Source organism: Stegostoma tigrinum, chromosome 12 (assembly GCF_030684315.1).
Source record: "Stegostoma tigrinum isolate sSteTig4 chromosome 12, sSteTig4.hap1, whole genome shotgun sequence".
In the NCBI taxonomy this organism is placed as follows: Eukaryota; Metazoa; Chordata; class Chondrichthyes; order Orectolobiformes; family Stegostomatidae; genus Stegostoma; species Stegostoma tigrinum.
In genome coordinates this window covers 32,632,124-32,650,481 of record NC_081365.1, presented here as the reverse complement: position 1 = coordinate 32,650,481, position 18,358 = coordinate 32,632,124, and the positions used below count along the sequence as shown (strand labels likewise).

General features: G+C 40.5%; 1 protein-coding gene across 1 annotated transcript; it reads right to left on the bottom strand.

Annotated features, from left to right (window-relative positions):
* LOC125457307 (T-cell receptor-associated transmembrane adapter 1-like) lies at positions 1-17,665 on the bottom strand. Its single transcript, XM_048541354.2, has 6 exons — positions 17,481-17,665; positions 16,230-16,343; positions 14,288-14,327; positions 5,238-5,299; positions 4,315-4,376; positions 1-658 (listed from the first exon to the last, which is right to left on the bottom strand). The coding sequence occupies exons 1-6, from the start codon at positions 17,482-17,484 to the stop codon at positions 350-352; spliced, it is 591 nt and encodes a 196-aa protein (XP_048397311.1). The 5' UTR covers positions 17,485-17,665; the 3' UTR covers positions 1-349.
* Between the last annotated feature and the right edge of the window lie 693 nt (positions 17,666-18,358).

The window sequence follows — 18,358 nt, the reverse complement described above, 5'->3', positions numbered from 1 at the left end:
CCTCTGATGCTGCTTGGCTTGCTGTGTTCATCCAGCTTCACACCGTGTTATCTCAGATTCTCCAGCATCAGCAGTTCCTACTATTGTTGATTGGGATGTTTATTTTTCAGTGCTATTTGTTGCTTATGAATTCCAGAATGAAGTTTCTTAGATGGAATTTTTTTGGAATTGTAATGTAAATTTGAAACTAAATGTTGTTTGTTCTTCCTGATATTTCCATGTAAATGATGACAACACATTTCAATGCGAATTTTTTTCACAATAAACTTGTCCCTTTTACATATTTCTCTGAACTTCCTATTACTTCATGATTAGTCTTACTAGTGTTGATACAAGCACCAACTAAAGGTCATCTTATATTATCAAATGCTGTAACTGCATCATTTAATGACAGATTGCTTTGCAGTGTCTTTACTCTGCCATAAAAAGTAATTGGATCATCATGTATAGTTTCTTCTCTTCTACTTTCGTTAAAAGAAATCTGATCACTGTTCAGATAAATGCTGGGTCTTGAGGTCAATGCAAGTGAATTAAGCGGCACATTATCATCCTCCACTATGTTATTATTCATCTTTTGTTTTTCCATCTTTCTGTGTCGTTTTTTCCGTTCCACTGGAAGGTCTAGAGATGCATAGCACATTTGATTTTCAACCACCACCTATAAACAAATACAGCAGCCTATTAGAACATGGAGATTATTTCATGTTCAAAATACATTTGAAAGGGTTTAGGTGACTTTGCCCTCATGGCACAGCATTTGACTTTGTTCACATGTCAGTGTAGCAGTTCACAATTTTTTCCTTCCAATACAAAAATAGAGTGTGTGTTTATTCAAGGAAAATGTCACAGATTCTAGTGAAAACATGCAATATTGCCACTGGTCTGCAGCAATAACTGAAGGTTGATATAAGAAACAATTGATAAGTACAATTGAAAGAAAATTGCTATTTTAATATTAAAGTACTAAGAATGTTCCTCACAGATTTAATGTAGCTGCTTTAAGGAGTTACTAAACTGTCATGATTTCTGACCCATTTCATTACGTATTACAGTTCTTTTTAAAAAAACACACCTAACAATAGATGTGAGGCTGGATGAACACAGCAGGCCAAGCAGCATCTCAGGAGCACAAAAGCTGACGTTTCGGGCCTAGACCCTTTTCTTGGAATCTCCAGCATCTGCAGTTCCCATTATCTCTAACAATAGATGTGTTTTTTTTCCCCACCATGTCTACAATGGTGGGGAGCATCACTAGTTACCCTTGTCGAGTAGAAAACTCTGGACATGCTGCCCATGATTTTCTGTCCTGTCTTCAGAAACTACCTGCATGGGTTGCCTTTGACAGTAAGCAGATATTTAAGCAAACAACGCACTATCGTCTAACATTTTTGTTTGATTTTATTTCTCCCCAAGAATTTTCAACAGGTAACTGCCGCTTGAGCACAAATAATCATTTCTGTAACCTTCTTTGCAACCACTCAGAAACTTCTACCCACCCTAGCTGGACAAAACAATCCGAAGGCCACCAACCCTGCACCTAAAAGGAAAATCTCATGACGTTTTATATGCTGGAAGATCTGTGGAAGGTTGCTGAGATGTCCCTACAAGTCCAGGACTAGTTCAGCTCCTCAGGCTGGCAGAATTTGCCTTCTAATTTATAATAGGGGATTTTACTATCAATGATGCTCAACGCTAGATTAGCTGAGGTGAAGAAATTATATAAGAAATGGCCAATTTGGACTGTTTTCATTCAATGGCATTATCCTTGTCCTGCTAACTCCCAATCTCTTAGTGGCTGTGCCAGAGTTTGGAGTGTACCAAACTCCAATTCATTAAGAGGGCAATCTGGGAAGATAATATTTAAAGCAAAATGGGCTTTTCAGGAGTCAGCATTGGTGAATGGACAATTTTACTATAATGTCTGCGAGCTGTCAAGACCACTAGGTCTGGACTTAGTAGCAGTAGTATTTGAGGAAAAAAGAGCAGCTATCAAAGCAGCTGTGCTAATAAAATACATCAATGTTTGAAGCCATTGCTGAGGTATTCAACCCACGTTAATCTAATTTAAATTTAAATCTAATTTCCACAGTATAAGCTTGACTCTGCGATAGCACTCTTGTCTTCAATTTTGAATATTGACAGCTTAAGATTTAGCCAGAGACTGACAAAAATAAATTAAGATTAGGCCGCGCAGCCCCTTTGAGCCTACTGTGCCAAGTCAATTAAATCATGCTAATCTGAGTGCAAACATGACTCAAAATTCTCACCAACCCTTTCCTGCTAACATTTTACACCCTGGCTTATTAATAATCTATCTCTGCCTAGGAAGTATTCAAATTCATTGCTTCCTTTCCCCTTTGAGAACGATTTTCAAAAACATGTCACCCTCTCTAAGAAAAGTATTTTTCTCTCTGTTTTAAATGGCTAACCCTTCATTTTGAAACAGTGAGCCTTGGTTCTAAATTCTCCCACAAGAAAAAGCTCTATTTCCACCCTGTCAGGACAACTCAGGATCTTGTGTTTTAATTATGAAATCTTTTTGCTCTTCTAAACTCTACCTGCTCAACTTTTTCTCATAATTCATATCCTCAACCCTAGTTCTGTGTTACTAGCCTGGTAAAACCTTCTCTCAACCATTTCCAATGCATTTGCATCCTTTTATTAAGTAAAAAAAACAATACTCTCCACAATTGTCCAGATAATGAGGAGTACGGATAGAGTGATGGCAGTTGTCTTTTCTCAAGATGGGGGATTTCAAGACTGGGGAAACATTTTTAAGGTGAAAGGAGAGAGATTTAAAAAAGACATCAGAGACAAGTTTTTTTTTACATAGAGGGTGGTTCACATGTGGAATGAACTACCTGAGGAAGTGGTGAATGTGGGCATAATTACAATGTTTAAAAGATATTTGCATAAGTACACGTATAGGAAATGTTTGGAGGGATATGAGCCAGAAGCAGGCAGGTGGGACTAGTTTGTTTGGGGTTATGTTCAGCATGGACTAATTGGACCCAATGGTCTGTTTCTGTACTATATGACTCTATGAGGTCTCCGCAATGTCCTGTATAACCTTCCCACTTCTGTGTTCAATTTCCTTGGCATTAAATTATAACATTCTGTCAGCTTTCCTCATTACATATAGGGTCATACAGTCATACAGCACTTGCTTAACTTGCGATTTATGCACTAAGGTACAAACAGACCTAAGCACTACACTGTTGGAGATGCTGTTTGCTAGATGACACTCCATCTGCACTCATGAATTGATTTAAACATCTAATGGCATTATTTGATGAGAGCAAGAAATCTACCCTGGTGTGTTGACCAATATTTCTAGTTCAGCAAACACTAAAAATTATAATCAAGTAATTTATTTAATTTCTATTTTATCTATTTTATGTTCAAAAATTAACAGCCATGTTTCCTACATCAGAACAACAGCCATTATTCATTGGATAGAAAGTGTTTTGAGGTAATGAAAGGGACTACATCAAAGTCAACTCCTCTTTGGGAAGCAAAACTCTACTGACTATTCCTCGTGAAATGTAAACTCCAATTGAGCATCCTGCTGAGATGGAATGTGTATATTAGACAAAGAAATAATGATGAATGTTTATAGTTTTGTATTTACCATAAATAGTTTGGAAGCATGCATATACTAGATGTTCAATAACAATAGAATACCAGATATAAGATAATTTGCAAATGAAAAAATAAAGGAAATTAGAGCTGTTTTACAGTGTGCATTGATATGATCTGGAATGCAAGGCCTCAAAGGATGGAAGAAGCAAACTAAATGGTAACTTTCAAAGAAGACTGGATAATTGACTGAAGAGTAAATAGATGCTGGAGTAGTCACAAAATCATTTCTTGCACTTGTGAATTTTATTAGCACAGATGCAGTATTATACTGTAAACAAAATTACTTTTTAAAGCTGTAAGCAACTGCATAAGAAATTTGTACTTTGTGTGATTCTAAAGCACATTATCACCCTCTGTTGCAATGACATTTAGATTTTGTTATACATTGATGAATTATGCTGTAATGACAAGTGCATTAACATCAAGTCAATGTAGTTTAAATGCAGTTACACCAAAAACAATTGTTTCCACTAAACAATAGCAGGGTTTTGCACCTTAGTGATGTCATGTAATAATTTCTTTCTAGAGCTGCAATCCAGAATATGATTGTGGCAAAGCAATTATTGTAATATAGCCATTATTTTAAAGTTATGCTGCACTAAGGCACATTTCAAAATATATAAGTAATATTTTGCAATTTGGTACAAAGTTGTATCCCCTTGATATAAATACCTTGGTTTCATCTCCAGATCCACTAGTTGGTGTCATGGCTTCATAACAGCCCTCACCTTCAACTTGTAAAAACAAAAAGTACATTATCATCTTACACGTTCTGATAATTTTCTGTGTCCAAAAATGTTTTATTATTATTAACTCAAGGTCATCTTTTCAATTCGTAATGTATAACAATGCCACTGCTTTTTCAGTTGCCAACTTGTACAGAATTGACTCGTGGTAGTTTACCAAATCCGGAAATGTTATTGGAAAATATGCAGCTCCTTCACTTAACAAGATAATTGATAACTCTGTTTAAGTGCATGGTATCCCATATAATTCCCAGAAATTACTCATTCTTCTGCTCAAGGTTTAGTGTTCATTGTGGATTCAAAACTTTGAGGAAAATATGAAGGCTTTGGAGTGGGTACAGAAAAAGATTAACTGGAGTAGTTCACTAGAACAGAGGTTGCTGTAAGGTGGATAGACGGGAGCAGTGAATGAAACAAATTCAATGTCTCAAAACATGTTGTTCTGTGCAATCAAATTGTGTTTTTTTTTTCAGGAAGTACTTGTCTCAATGTAAATATGAAATTAAGAACATTTAGTTTCTCATATTGTATAGACAATATTTAGTATCATTTTGCAATTAAACACATTGGAATTTTGTTTATTGAGTTTTATATATTAAGATTTCACTTCAAAGTTTCAAATTTCTTAAATGCGCAAATACATTTCTCTTTTTTATATTTCAATTATTTAACATCTTTTAAACATCTTAATAATGAGGTAAAAACCTATTAAATTTGTGCTGACGGTTTTGATATGTTTATACTGTATGTATAATCATAGCACTCTTAGTAATTTCGAGGCTTTGGTTGTCTCAGATTTAATAAGTCACTCATACATTTCACTTTGTATTTTTAGAATATGAAGCCTACCTGTGTAATCCTGGTTGAGATTGCCATAAATTGGATTATCATCAACTTCCTGAGTCACAGAACTAAGGGGAGAAAAGGCAACTACTTTAAAGAAAGCACTAAGCCTTTGAAACAGAGATAGTAGAAACTGCCTATGTTGGAGAATCTGAGATAACAAGGTGTACAGCTGGATGAGCACAGCAGGCCAAGCAGCATCAGAGGAGCAGGAATGCCTCATCTCGGGAGCAGATGCAGCGGAGATGAAGGAATTGGGATGAGGGGATTTTTGCAGGAAGGTGGGTGAGAGGAGGTGTATTCTAGTGGGAGTCAGTAGGCTTGAAATGGGTATCAGTTTCTGGGTGGTTGCCAGAGATGGAGACAGAGAGGTCCAGGAAGGAGAGAGAGGTATTGGAGATGGTCCAGGTGAACTTGAGGTTGGGGTGGAAGATGTTGGTGAAGTGGATGAACCGTTTGAGCTCCTCGTGGAAGTATGAGGTAGCGCTTCAAAATTTCTCGTCCCCTGACCACATCCCCAAACCAGCCCATTCGTCCCCACCTCCCTAATCTGTCCTTCCTCCCACCTACCAACACCTCCCACCTCAAGCACCACCCCTATTTCCTACCTACTAGCCTCATCCCACCTCCTTGACCTGTCCGTCCTCCCTGGACTGACCTACCCCTCCCTAACTCCCAACCTCAATTCACCTTTACTGGCTCCAACTCCGCCTCTTTGACCTGCCTGTATCCTCTCCACCTATCTTCTCCTTTATCCATCTTCTATCCGCCTCCCCCCTCCCTATTTATTTCAGAATCCCCATCCCTTCCCCATTTCTGAAAAAAGGTCTAGACACGAAACATCAGCCTTCCAGCTCCTCTGATGCTGCTTGGCCTGCTGTGTTCATCCAGCTCTACACCTTCTTTCCTAAGCCATTTACACAATGTTTTTCTTTTACTGTCCTTCCGCTGGAATTATTTTAACTGATTGCATGAGGTCCAGCATCTAAATTGTCACAGTGGTGATAAAATGTGGAATATTGAATTTTCAGTTCTATCATCTGATTTTAATATTGCATCTTTTGATAGACTGAAATTATTTTAAAGAGATAAATAGTGATTACATGGACATTATTTTAGTTCTGATTTTTATTGAATTCAAGTTTTACCATCTGCCACACTGGGATTTGAAACCAGGTTCCCAGAATATTAGAGATAATGGGAACTGCAGATGCTGGAGAATCCGAGATAACAAAGTGTGGAGCTGGATGAACACAACAGGCCAAGCAGTATCTTAGGAGCACAAAAGCTGATGTTTCTGGCCTAGATCCTTCATCAGAAAAGGGGGATGGGGGAGACGATTCCAAAATAAATAGGGAGAGAGGGGGAGGCGGACTGAAGATGGATGGAGGAGAAGATAGGTGGAGAGGAGAGTATGGGTGGGGAGGTAGGGAGGGGATAGGTCAGTCCGGGGAGGATGGGCAGGTCAAGGGGGTGGGATGAGGTTAGTAGGTAGGAAATGAGGTGGGAGGAGGGGCTAGGTGAGAGGAAGAACAGGTTAGGGAGGTGAGGACGAGGTGAAGGCGGTGGAAAAAACTGCTCGATGTCCAGACGTGACATTGATGTGTGGGTGGAGGGGGACAAAGGTGAGCCCCTTGCTGAGATTGGGTTTTGGGTTACATGTCCAGTTCTGAGGAAAGGTCACTGGACCCAAAACATTAATTCTAACTTCTTCTTCACAGATGCTGCCAGACCTGCTGAGCTTTTCCAGCAACCTCTGTTTTTGTTCCTTGTTTTGGATTACTAGACCAGTGACATTGCCATTGCATCACCAGCTCTCCTACATTGATTGATTGAAACCTGTGTAATAAGTTTCATATGCTGGAGATGAAAGATATCATCAGCGATATCAATCTTGGAAATAAGGAACTCAGATATAGAAATATACACTCCAGGTTGTATTGCAAGAAACTGCTTTTGGCACAGCAAAGGAGTTGAATTTGTGACTGCAAAATCGGAGAAATTTCACATTCCCTGCTTTTTAAGAACAAAGCATTTACCAACACAAGTTGGAGTTTAACAACCAGATCCCAGAACTTAAGAAGTCTGCAGTAATTGACAGTAAATAAACAACTGTGGTTTCAAGTTAAATCCTTCAAAGCTCAATGTCTTCCTTAAAGACTTTAATCTGTTTATTTCTTTCCTAGTGTATTGGACACTTTTTTTAACTTTATATCTTTGTATAGGTATGTTTGGCATAGCACTATTATTTGTCTTGGGGTTAGCATGAAAAACAATTATTTCTTCTTTCACTCAAAGAATCCTCATGGCACCTTACTGGTACAACAGAAATTGGATAACTACATTTTTATTAGAGGTATGGCTTCATGATTAAAATTAATACAAATTTCCATTGTAAACATACAAAGAGAGTGAAAAGAGAGGAAGTGAATCACCCCTCCCTGGTTGTCAAAATATATAAGGGTATGCTGAATGTATTTATTGTATTAGGGAGTTTTGAGAAGATTTGTAGCTAAGGTTGAGGTTCTGGATGTGAGTTTGCTCGCTGAGCTGGAAGGTTCGTTTTCAGACATTTCGTCACCATTCTAGGTAACATCATCAGTGACCCTCCGACGAAGCACTGGTGTTATGTCCTGCTTTCTATTTATCTGGTTAGGTTTCTTTGGGTTGGTGATGTCATTTCCTGTGTTGGTGATGTCATTTCCTGTTCTTTTTCTCAGGGGATGGTAGATTGGCTCCAAATCAATGTATTTGTTGATGGAGTTCCGGTTGGAATGCCATGCTTCTAGGAATTCTCGTGCGTGTCTCGAGACAGAGATGATGTCTCAGATGAGGAAGGACACCACTTTGATTGGGACAACACATCTATCCTAGGACAAGCCAAACAGAGACATGCACGAGAATTCCTAGAAGCATGGCATTCCAACCAGAACTCCATCAACAAATACATTGATTTGGAGCCAATCTACCATCCCCTGAGAAAAAGAACAGGAAATGACATCAACAACACAGGAAATGGCATCACTAACCCAAGGAAACCTAACCAGATAAATAGAAAGCGGGACATAACACCAGCGCTTCGTCAGAGGCTCACTGATGATGTTACCTAGAATGGTGACGAAACGTCTGAAAACGAACCTTCCAGCTCAGCGAGCAAACTCACATCCAGTATTTATTGTATTGTAAATTGCATTGGTTAATGCACTACTTAAGTACTCTTCTGTTCATGAACTACGATCATTCGGGAGGCAGAGGGGGTAATTGAGAGGAGTTATCGGGAGTTGGTCACTCCTAAGGCTCAGGACGAGGATAGATGGGTTACAGTTAGGGGGAGGAAAGGGGACAGACAGACAGTGCAGAGATCCCCTGTGGGCATTCCCCTCAGCAATAAGTATACCGTTTTGGATACTGCTGGGGGGGTTGACCTACCAGAGGAAAGCCATAGTAGTCAGTTCTCTGGCACTGAGCCTGACACTGTGGCAAAGAAGGGAAGGGGGCAGAATAGAAAAGTACTCGTGGTAGGGGACTCGATAGTTAGGGGAATCGACAGGAGATTTTGTGGGCAAGATCGGGATTCCCGGAAGGTATGTTGCCTCCCTGGTGCCAGGGTCCGGGACGTCTCCGATCGGGTGTATAAAGTTCTGAAAGGGGAGGGTGAACAGCCAGAAATCGTGTTACATATTGGCACAAATGATATAGCCAGAAATAGGTTTGAGGATATAAAAAGTGATTTCAGGGAGTTAGGATGGAAGCTGCAGAGCAGGACGAACAGAGTAGTGTTCTCTGGTTTACTACCGGTGCCACGAGATAGCGAGGTGAGGAACAGGGAGCGGGCGCAGCTGAACACGTGGCTACGCAGCTGGTGTAGGAGGGAGGGTTTCAGATATGTTGATAATTGGGATGCCTTCTGGGGAAGGTGGGACCTGTACAAGAAGGACGGGTTGCATCTGAACTGGAAGGGGACCAATGTCCTGGGTGGAAGGTTTGCTCGAGTAGTTCGAGAGGGTTTAAACTAGTATGGCAGGGGGGTGGGAACCTGAGCTGTATACCAGAGGTGAGCGTTGATGCAGGTGAGGCAGTAACAAGAGGTAGACCAGCTAGTGGGAAGGATTTTCCTGGGAAGGAACCAAGGGATCGGTTAAAGTGTGTTTGCTTTAATGCAAGGAGTATCAGGAATAAAAGTGATGAACTTAGAGCATGGATCAGTACCTGGTGCTATGATGTTGTGGCCATAACAGAGACATGGGTTTCTCATGGGCTGGAATGGTTGCTGGATATTCCAGGGTTTAGAACATTTAAAAAGAATAGGGAGGGGGGAAAAAGAGGAGGGGGTGTAGCACTACTAATCAGAGAGGGTATCACAGCTACAGAAGCTACCATTGTCGAGGAAGATCTGCCTACTGAGTCAGTATGGGTGGAAATTAGGAACAGCAAGGGAGTAGTCACCTCGTTAGGGGTTTACTACAGGCCCCCCAATAGCAGCAGGGAGATTGTAGAAAGCATAGGTCGACAGATTTTGGAAAAGTGTGGACGCAGTAGGGTTGTTGTAATGGGTGACTTTAACTTTCCTAATATTGATTGGAACCTCCTTCGAGCAGAAGATTTGAATGGAGCTGTTTTTGTAAGGTGTGTTCAGGAGGGTTTCCTAACGCAGTACGTTGACAGGCCGACGAGGGGAGAGGCCATTCTAGACTTGGTGCTCGGAAACGAGCCGGGGCAGGTATCAGATCTTGTGGTGGGAGAGCATTTTGGTGATAGTGACCATAACACTCTCTCATTCTACATAGCTATGGAGAAGGAGAGGATTAGGCAGAATGGGAGGATATTTAATTGGGGAAGAGGAAACTATGATGCGATTAGACACGAGTTAGGAAGCATGGACTGGGAGCAGTTGTTCCATGGTAAGGGAACTATAGACATGTGGAGATGGTTTAAGGAACAGTTGTTGGGAGTGATGAGTAAATATGTCCCTCTGAGACAGGCAAGACGGGGTAAGATAAAGGAACCTTGGATGACGAGAGCGGTGGAGCTTCTAGTGAAAAGGAAGAAGGTAGCTTACATAAGGTGGAGGAAGCTAGGGTCAAGTTCAGCTAGAGAGGATTACATGCAGGCAAGGAAGGAGCTCAAAAATGGTCTGAGGAGAGCCAGGAGGGGGCACGAGAAAGGCTTGGCAGAAGGAATCCGGGAAAACACAAAGGCATTTTACACTTACGTGAGGAATAAGAGAATGGTCAAAGAAAGAGTAGGGCCGATCAGGGATAGCATAGGGAACTTGTGTGTGGAGCCTGAGGAGGTAGGGGAAGCCCTAAATGAGTTTTTTGCTTCTGTCTTTACGAAAGAAACGACCTGTGTAGTGAATGAAACCTTTGAAGAGCAGGTGTGCATGCTGGAATGGATAGAGATAGAGGAAGCTGATGTACTGAAAATTTTGTCAAACATTAAGATTGACAAGTCGCCAGGCCCGGATCAGATTTGTCCTCGGCTGCTTTGGGAAGCGAGAAATGCAATTGCTTCGCCACTTGCGAAGATCTTTGCATCCTCGCTCTCCACTGGAGTCGTACCTGAGGACTGGAGAGAGGCAAATGTAATTCCTCTCTTCAAGAAAGGAAATAGGGAAATCCCCGGCAATTATAGACCGGTAAGTCTCACGTCTGTCGTCTGCAAGGTGTTAGAAAGGATTCTGAGGGATAAGATTTATGACCATCTGGAAGAGCATGGCTTGATCAAATACAGTCAACACGGCTTTGTGAGGGGTAGGTCATGCCTTACAAACCTTATCGAGTTTTTTGAGGATGTGACTAGTAAGGTTGATGAGGGTCAAGCTGTGGATGTGGTGTATATGGACTTCAGTAAGGCATTTGATAAGGTTCCCCATGGAAGGCTCATTCAGAAGGTCAGGAGGAATGGGATACAGGGGAACTTAGCTGCTTGGATACAGAATTGGCTGGCCAACAGAAGACAGCGAGTGGTAGTAGAAGGAAAATATTCTGCCTGGAAGTCAGTGGTGAGTGGGGTTCCACAGGGCTCTGTCCTTGGGCCTCTACTGTTTGTAATTTTTATTAATGACTTGGACGAGGGAATTGAAGGATGGGTCAGCAAGTTTGCAGACGACACAAAGGTCGGATGTGTCGTTGACAGTGTAGAGGGCTGTTGTAGGCTGCAGCGGGACATTGACAGGATGCAGAGATGGGCTGAGAGGTGGCAGATGGAGTTCAACCTGGATAAATGCGAGGTGATGCATTTTGGAAGGTCGAATTTGAAAGCTGAGTACAGGATTAAGGATAGGATTCTTGGCAGCGTGGAGGAACAGAGGGATCTTGGTGTGCAGATACATAGATCCCTTAAAATGGCCACCCAAGTGGACAGGGTTGTTAAGAAAGCATATGGTGTTTTGGCTTTCATTAACAGGGGGATTGAGTTTAAGAGTCGTGAGATCTTGTTGCAGCTCTATAAAACTTTGGTTAGACCGCACTTGGAATACTGCGTCCAGTTCTGGGCGCCCTATTATAGGAAAGATGTGGATGCTTTGGAGAGGGTTCAGAGGAGGTTTACCAGGATGCTGCCTGGACTGGAGGGCTTATCTTATGAAGAGAGGTTGACTGAGCTCGGTCTCTTTTCATTGGAGAAAAGGAGGAGGAGAGGGGACCTAATTGAGGTATACAAGATAATGAGAGGCATAGATAGAGTTGATAGCCAGAGACTATTTCCCAGGGCAGAAATGGCTAGCACGAGGGGTCATAGTTTTAAGCTGGTTGGTGGAAAGTATAGAGGGGATGTCAGAGGCAGGTTCTTTACGCAGAGAGTTGTGAGAGCATGGAATGCGTTGCCAGCAGCAGTTGTGGAAGCAAGGTCATTGGGGTCATTTAAGAGACTGCTGGACATGCATATGGTCACAGAAATTTGAGGGTGCATCCATGAGGATCAATGGTCGGCACAACATTGTGGGCTGAAGGGCCTGTTCTGTGCTGTACTGTTCTATGTTCTATGTTCTATGTTCAATGCGAACATGGCAGATTGCTTGCATTTTGTTTCTTTACTCTTCGTTTCCTTTGTATCTAAAAATCTATAAATCTTTTTCTTGGATTTATTTATGTGATATACATTAGATGACTACTTAATAACTATTTCAGGCAGGTTTAATTCACCTCACTCATTTTCCTAAAGTATTCCTTTTCAATATTTTGAAAACCCTGAATTATATTTGTTAACAAGAATCTAACTAGTAGCTTTTGGAAATTGAAAAGACTTTATCATTTTATTTTTCTGAATTTTTGATTGAGGACTGAAAAGGGAAATATTTTAAATGTTTTATGGCTGAAATGTTTTAAAAGCACTGAAAGATTGGTGCACTCTTTAAAAGCAAGTTACCTGGCACTCATGTCACACTCATATCACACTTACTGTTTACACTGACATTTTGTTCAAACAGTGGAGAAGTCTAACTTCAGACAAACTTGAGCCAAGGGCTCTGTGGAATTGGAAATCTGGCTGGCAATATGATTGGTCTGTGAAAAGGTGACCGGTTATTGATGACAAAGGTTTCTGCCTGCCAACAACTTCCAAGTACCTAAACTGCTCCTTGGTATGAGTGTGTGAGGAGAAGCCATTGGATCTCCAAAAGGAAAGCTGTCCCCTTCCTCTTATGTGAAAATCACCCAAGGTGAAGAAAACCAGTTTACTTTCCCTCATCAGTTATTGAAAACTGTAGATTTTAACCAATAAGTCAGAGATCATATGTGTGAATCAGCTATCCTCTGGTTCCTGCAAGCAACTGACAGTGCCTGGAGAAGGAAAATCAAGGAACAGTATGTTCTGGGATAAAAGGATTATCTCAATGAACTGTGTAGACAGAGGTCTTTACCGCCTTCCTAGTCTTTCCCTTCACTCCTAAGAGACATTTCTTTTTTCCCGTCTGCATTTGTCTATATGTGAATGTACATAGACAGAGTTTGTAATCTACTTACTCAGAATAAGTAGCAATTCTTGTAAATTTCTGTAATAATTATTCATTAGTTCCATCCAATATCTGAAGCATTTGAAATAAATTTGGGTCACAATATTGTGATTCATTGCTAGCTTAAATCTTTGAGCTAAGAATCTTAGAATCCAAGAATAAAATCTCATCTAATGTGTTGAATCCTTGGATACTGACTAATTTCTATTAATAAGTGAGCTTATGTAAACTTTTCCGAAAAGGTAAATATATTTTGAGCCCTGGTCCATTTGCTTGTCATAGCTATTATTGATTCAAATGTGTTTGAACAGTAACATCTAGAAAACCTTTTTAAATGGACTTAATTCAATTAAAAATATTAAGAAATGAAGAAATGTAGTAACTTGTTTCTTTATTTTTCAAAACCCTAATTAGTGATTTATGACACATGATAGGTAATTAATACAGTAATTGTGCAGATTACCCCTAGTTTATTTAAGACAAATTGCAGAATCTAGTTAAACCTTTTAGGTCCAAATACACACTTTCATTGTTCATCTGGTGATATCCTCGGCATGCAACTTACCACTTTTGACACTTGAATTAATAACACTCTCTATCAGATTAGATCCACTTAAACAATTTTCTTGTAAAATTATTTAACTTTTATTACAGGAAAATTTGCCGGTTGATTTCCGGGCAGCGATAATAGAGGATTCTTTCTAAACAGCTGAGCTTTAAGGTATTCAATTTGTGTTTAATAAGTTACTAAGAACATCAGGCAAGGAAGTTGGATTATATGGATCACAATTGGAATATTGTGTTCTAGGTTCCTCCACAACACCACATGCACTGTGCCCTGTGTCAACTACATACAGGTGCATACAGGATGGTCTTCTAAATTCAGTGACACCCTGGCAGGTCTGATTTAGGTGGTAAATAAAGCTTGATATTTGGCACAGCTAAGGAACAGTACACATGTTGGTAGGACCCTTGTACGAATCTGAGTCCTTAGCTCAAACAAAACTCAAATAATTATTCCTTTGAGAAATATATTTTGCTGGTTAAAAATAAATCAACTGTTGCTCCACATGAACTGGAATATAAATTGATATTTCCATACCTCTGCAATTGTTTGACACTTCGGTGTACTGATCTGGGAGCTGTAAATGAGAGAAAGTTTGATTCATTCTTAAAAGCCAAATAACCATAATTTCAAAAGTACAAATTACTGAAACATAGTAGAGTGATGTTTGAAATTGAACGTCTTTTGATCTGTTGTGATTTTTAATGGCTCTGTCTTGTTTTATAAACCAGCCAAATGATATTTCAGAGTATAATGCTAGAAAAGTTAGGAGTAAACACACTGAGCTACATTGTATCAGATCATTTGGCAAATACTGTTCTTTCATTAACTGTCCTATGGTTGTTGTTTTGGAATTCATAATCTTTTCATAAAATGACCAACAGGAGACAATATTGTTTCCTTTCTCCAAAGATTGACTTCGACACTTTGAATAACAAAGCTGCATTTTTGTCCACACATTGCCACATTTGAGTCCAAGTTACAATTGTCCAGCACTTTTACAGTTTTGCCTACATTTCGTGTAATGTCGCTCTCCATACACAGAGGAAATGAATATAGCGGTGATGTTGTGATATATTGGGAAAACGTCTTTGAACGCAGAAACAGTGAAGAGTTATAGCGGTGATCCGAAAGAATTTGTTACCATGAGACATGTTCACTTATGCATTATCTGACATTCATTTGTTACTTGAAGTTGATAACATAGTATTTACAATCTATTGTCTGCTTTAAATAGCACTGAAATATCAAATTCCAATTCATGTACATTCCCATATTCAGAACAAGAAAACTAGCTTTCAGCAATAGTCAAATCCTAAACTCACCTTAGAGTTGCGAAAAAAGTTAATATTCTTGTTAAAGGATGATTTTTTTTCATACAAAACGAGTGGCCATTTAAGGACAGCTACTCAACTGCGATATTCAAAAGGAAATGTGTGTTTCCGTCACCATTAAATGTCCATAGAAATCACCAGACTAAGTTTAAAGAATAAACTGAACTATTTGCTTCCTCTTTTCTTTAGCTTATTCTGTTCTAATTTTTTCTGTCATTTTATTTCTCCTTGAATCTATCATTTTCCATTAATTATGTTTGTTATAGATACGTAGCAACATAGAAATAAACGGAACAGGAATAGACCATCCAGCCCTATGTGCGTCCTCCACCTGATCACGTCGCTCAGTAAACTGTTCCAGCTTTTACTTTGTGTTCTTTGATCATTTTAGCCGTAAGAACTAAATCTTGCGTATTCTTGAAAGCATTCAATGTTTTCGCCACAAACACTTTCTGCAGCTGAGAATTTCACAGGCACAATACTCTCCAGGTAAAGAAATTTCTCCTCAGCGCAGTCCGAAATAGCTTACCCCACATCCTTAGATTGTGACTCCTGGTTCTGGGCTCCCTGCTCATCAGGAACATCCTTCCTGCATTCACCCTGTCTAATCCTGTTTGAATTTCATAGGTTTCAATGAGATTCCCCCCCCCCCCCCCCACCCATTCTTCTAAATCCCAGTGAGTGTAGTCCTAACTGAGGAGTAGCAAAGCTGATGTTTGGGGTCGGGACCCTTCTTCAAAAGTCAGCTTCCCTGTTCCTCTGATGCTGCCCGGCCTGCTGTGCTCCTCCAGCTCCACACTGTTGTCTCGGACTCCAGCATCGGCAGTTCTTACTATCTCTGTAGTCCTATCTGATCCCCGCTCTCTTCATAGTCAGTCCTGCTATCCCTTTCTTTTGCAATCTTTACTGCCACCCAACTTTTCCTCTTTTAGTCAGGAAATGCAGGCAGTGTAAGGCTGGGCCTTGCTAAACAGCAGTAGTAATAGTGTGTCCATGGTTGGTGTCTATCAATGTGTTTAACAAGTCACTAAAACTGATGGTGGCATCAAAAGTGAGATTTAATGCTGAAAGCAGTTGCTCATAAATATGAGGAAGCTAAGATGTTTGTTGGCAAACTTGGACGCAGTGATGGAAAGGGTGCTCACCTCTATGTCGGTTGGCTGTGCAGTAGATAACATTCACCACCACAGAAGTTATCAGAGCTAAAGTGATAATCCCCAAAAATCCCCAAATTCCAATATGACAATTGGTGAATGCCTCTGTAAAAATAAATGATCAGTCATTATTGCACATTGCCAGAAGCAGATAAAATAGACAATCCAGGCCAGTTGTGATAGGTTACTATAAAACTGATTCCGCAATTAGAAAGTTTGTGCTGTCTGGCCTAACCATGCCTTTAATTCCAGTGATCTGGGCTTTAATGTGTTTCTGATCAGTCAGCGCTGCTCCGAATGTGAACTAAAAGTTCAAGCAATACATCAGGCAATAGAAATGTTGGAAGGGAAAGCAAACAGGCATCACAAATACTCTACACACAGTACCTGAGAGAAATAAAAACAGTTTCTAATTCGTTTCTGAAAGCCAACATAGCAAAAGGGGCTTCTCTTTGTCACTTGTTTAACAAACAATGCTTGGGCATGCATAGCACTATTACGAGTCCAGACTACATTTTAGAATTGTAGAATTCCCACAGTGGAAATGGGCCATTCGGCCCAACAAGTCCATACCGAACCTCCGAACAGCATCCTGCCCAGATCCATCCCCGTAACCCTGCATTTCCCGTGGCAAATGCACCTAACCTACACTTGGACGATTGAGCATGGCCAATCCATCTAACCTGCACATCTTTGGAGTGTGGGAGAAAATCGGAGCACCGAGGGGAAACCCACACAGACAGCCGCCGGAGGGTGGAATTGAACCTGGCTCCAGATTATGATTACAGCGTACTTCCAGTGCAAGAGACGTTAGCGTTCATCTCTCTAACAGGGGGTCAGTGCTGATGGGGAGTTTCTTACATCTATCACTGGCTATTCATAGTACCCCAAGTACAACCGCAATCTTAATGAATGGAAAATGCCAATTATTTAACTTGTTTTATGCCGTCTCACAAAACACCTTTAGACAAATCAGATTATTCTGGTGCACGAAAGAGAGATGCTGCTTGGTGTAAATCAACTGTAACACGGCCGCACTGTCACTGGGTAATGACTTCTAACCGTGCTCCATCGCGCACCATTGCCACTAGTTACTCCGATGTAAGCGTGCAATCTTTTCGAGCGATTAAACAGCGTGCCTAAATCGTCATACATGTTACAAAGTAAACGAAACAAAATTAGAAACCGATTTTATTCACTTTTCCGTTAGCTGCCTTTATAAAGTTGAGGATCGTAACGTACCCATGGTATTTCCAATTCTGTAACACGGCCAGCTCTCGGAAATGCAGACTGACTCATCTGAAGCTCCCCAGCGAGAGGTTGGAGTGTTCTTTCAGTCAATGCACACTGTGAGATCGTCTGGTAAACACAGAGCGACCGGAAATCGCCGACTTTGTTGCGATGTTACATTTCACATCAGATGAATCCGTGAGCACCACTCTTTTTCTCACATTTGCTTGTTAATCTTGATTAAAAATAAAAGTTAAATGGCAACAAACAAAACATAAGAGCACAAAAATAGTACATGATGACATTTTCATGGCACATCAGCGAGGCCTTCTTTCCGATTCACTTTTCTTCCCAACATTGTGCATGAACATTCAAAGTAATGAATTAGGCATGGGTGTTACAAATGATTTTGATTTGGTCACTGAAAACATGAAACAAACTTGAGCCAATGCATTTCAGTACGATATCCCATTTGGGACCCCATTCCTGCAGCTTGTTGCATCTTCCGTACAAATGATGATGCAGATAAAAAATAGTTTCTCTGACGTGGGCTTCAAATTTACTTGAGACAATCGTTATGGAATGATCCACAATGAGTTAGGCCTTAACCGTCAGATCTCAGCTGGATTTATATTTGAGGGTGTGTATAGCGGAATTATCTTCCCAGCTCCTATGCTATAAAGCCCCCTTTCACCCTGGAGTAAAAACCAAAAGAACTGCGGATGCTGTAAATCAGAAACAAAAACGAAGTTGCTGGAAAAGCTCAGCAGGTCTGGCAGCATCTGTGAAGGATTAAACAGAGTTACCGTTACGGGTCCGGTGACCCGTCCTCAGAACAGTTCTGAGGAAGGGTTACCGGACCCGAAATGTTAACTCTGTTTTCTCCTCCA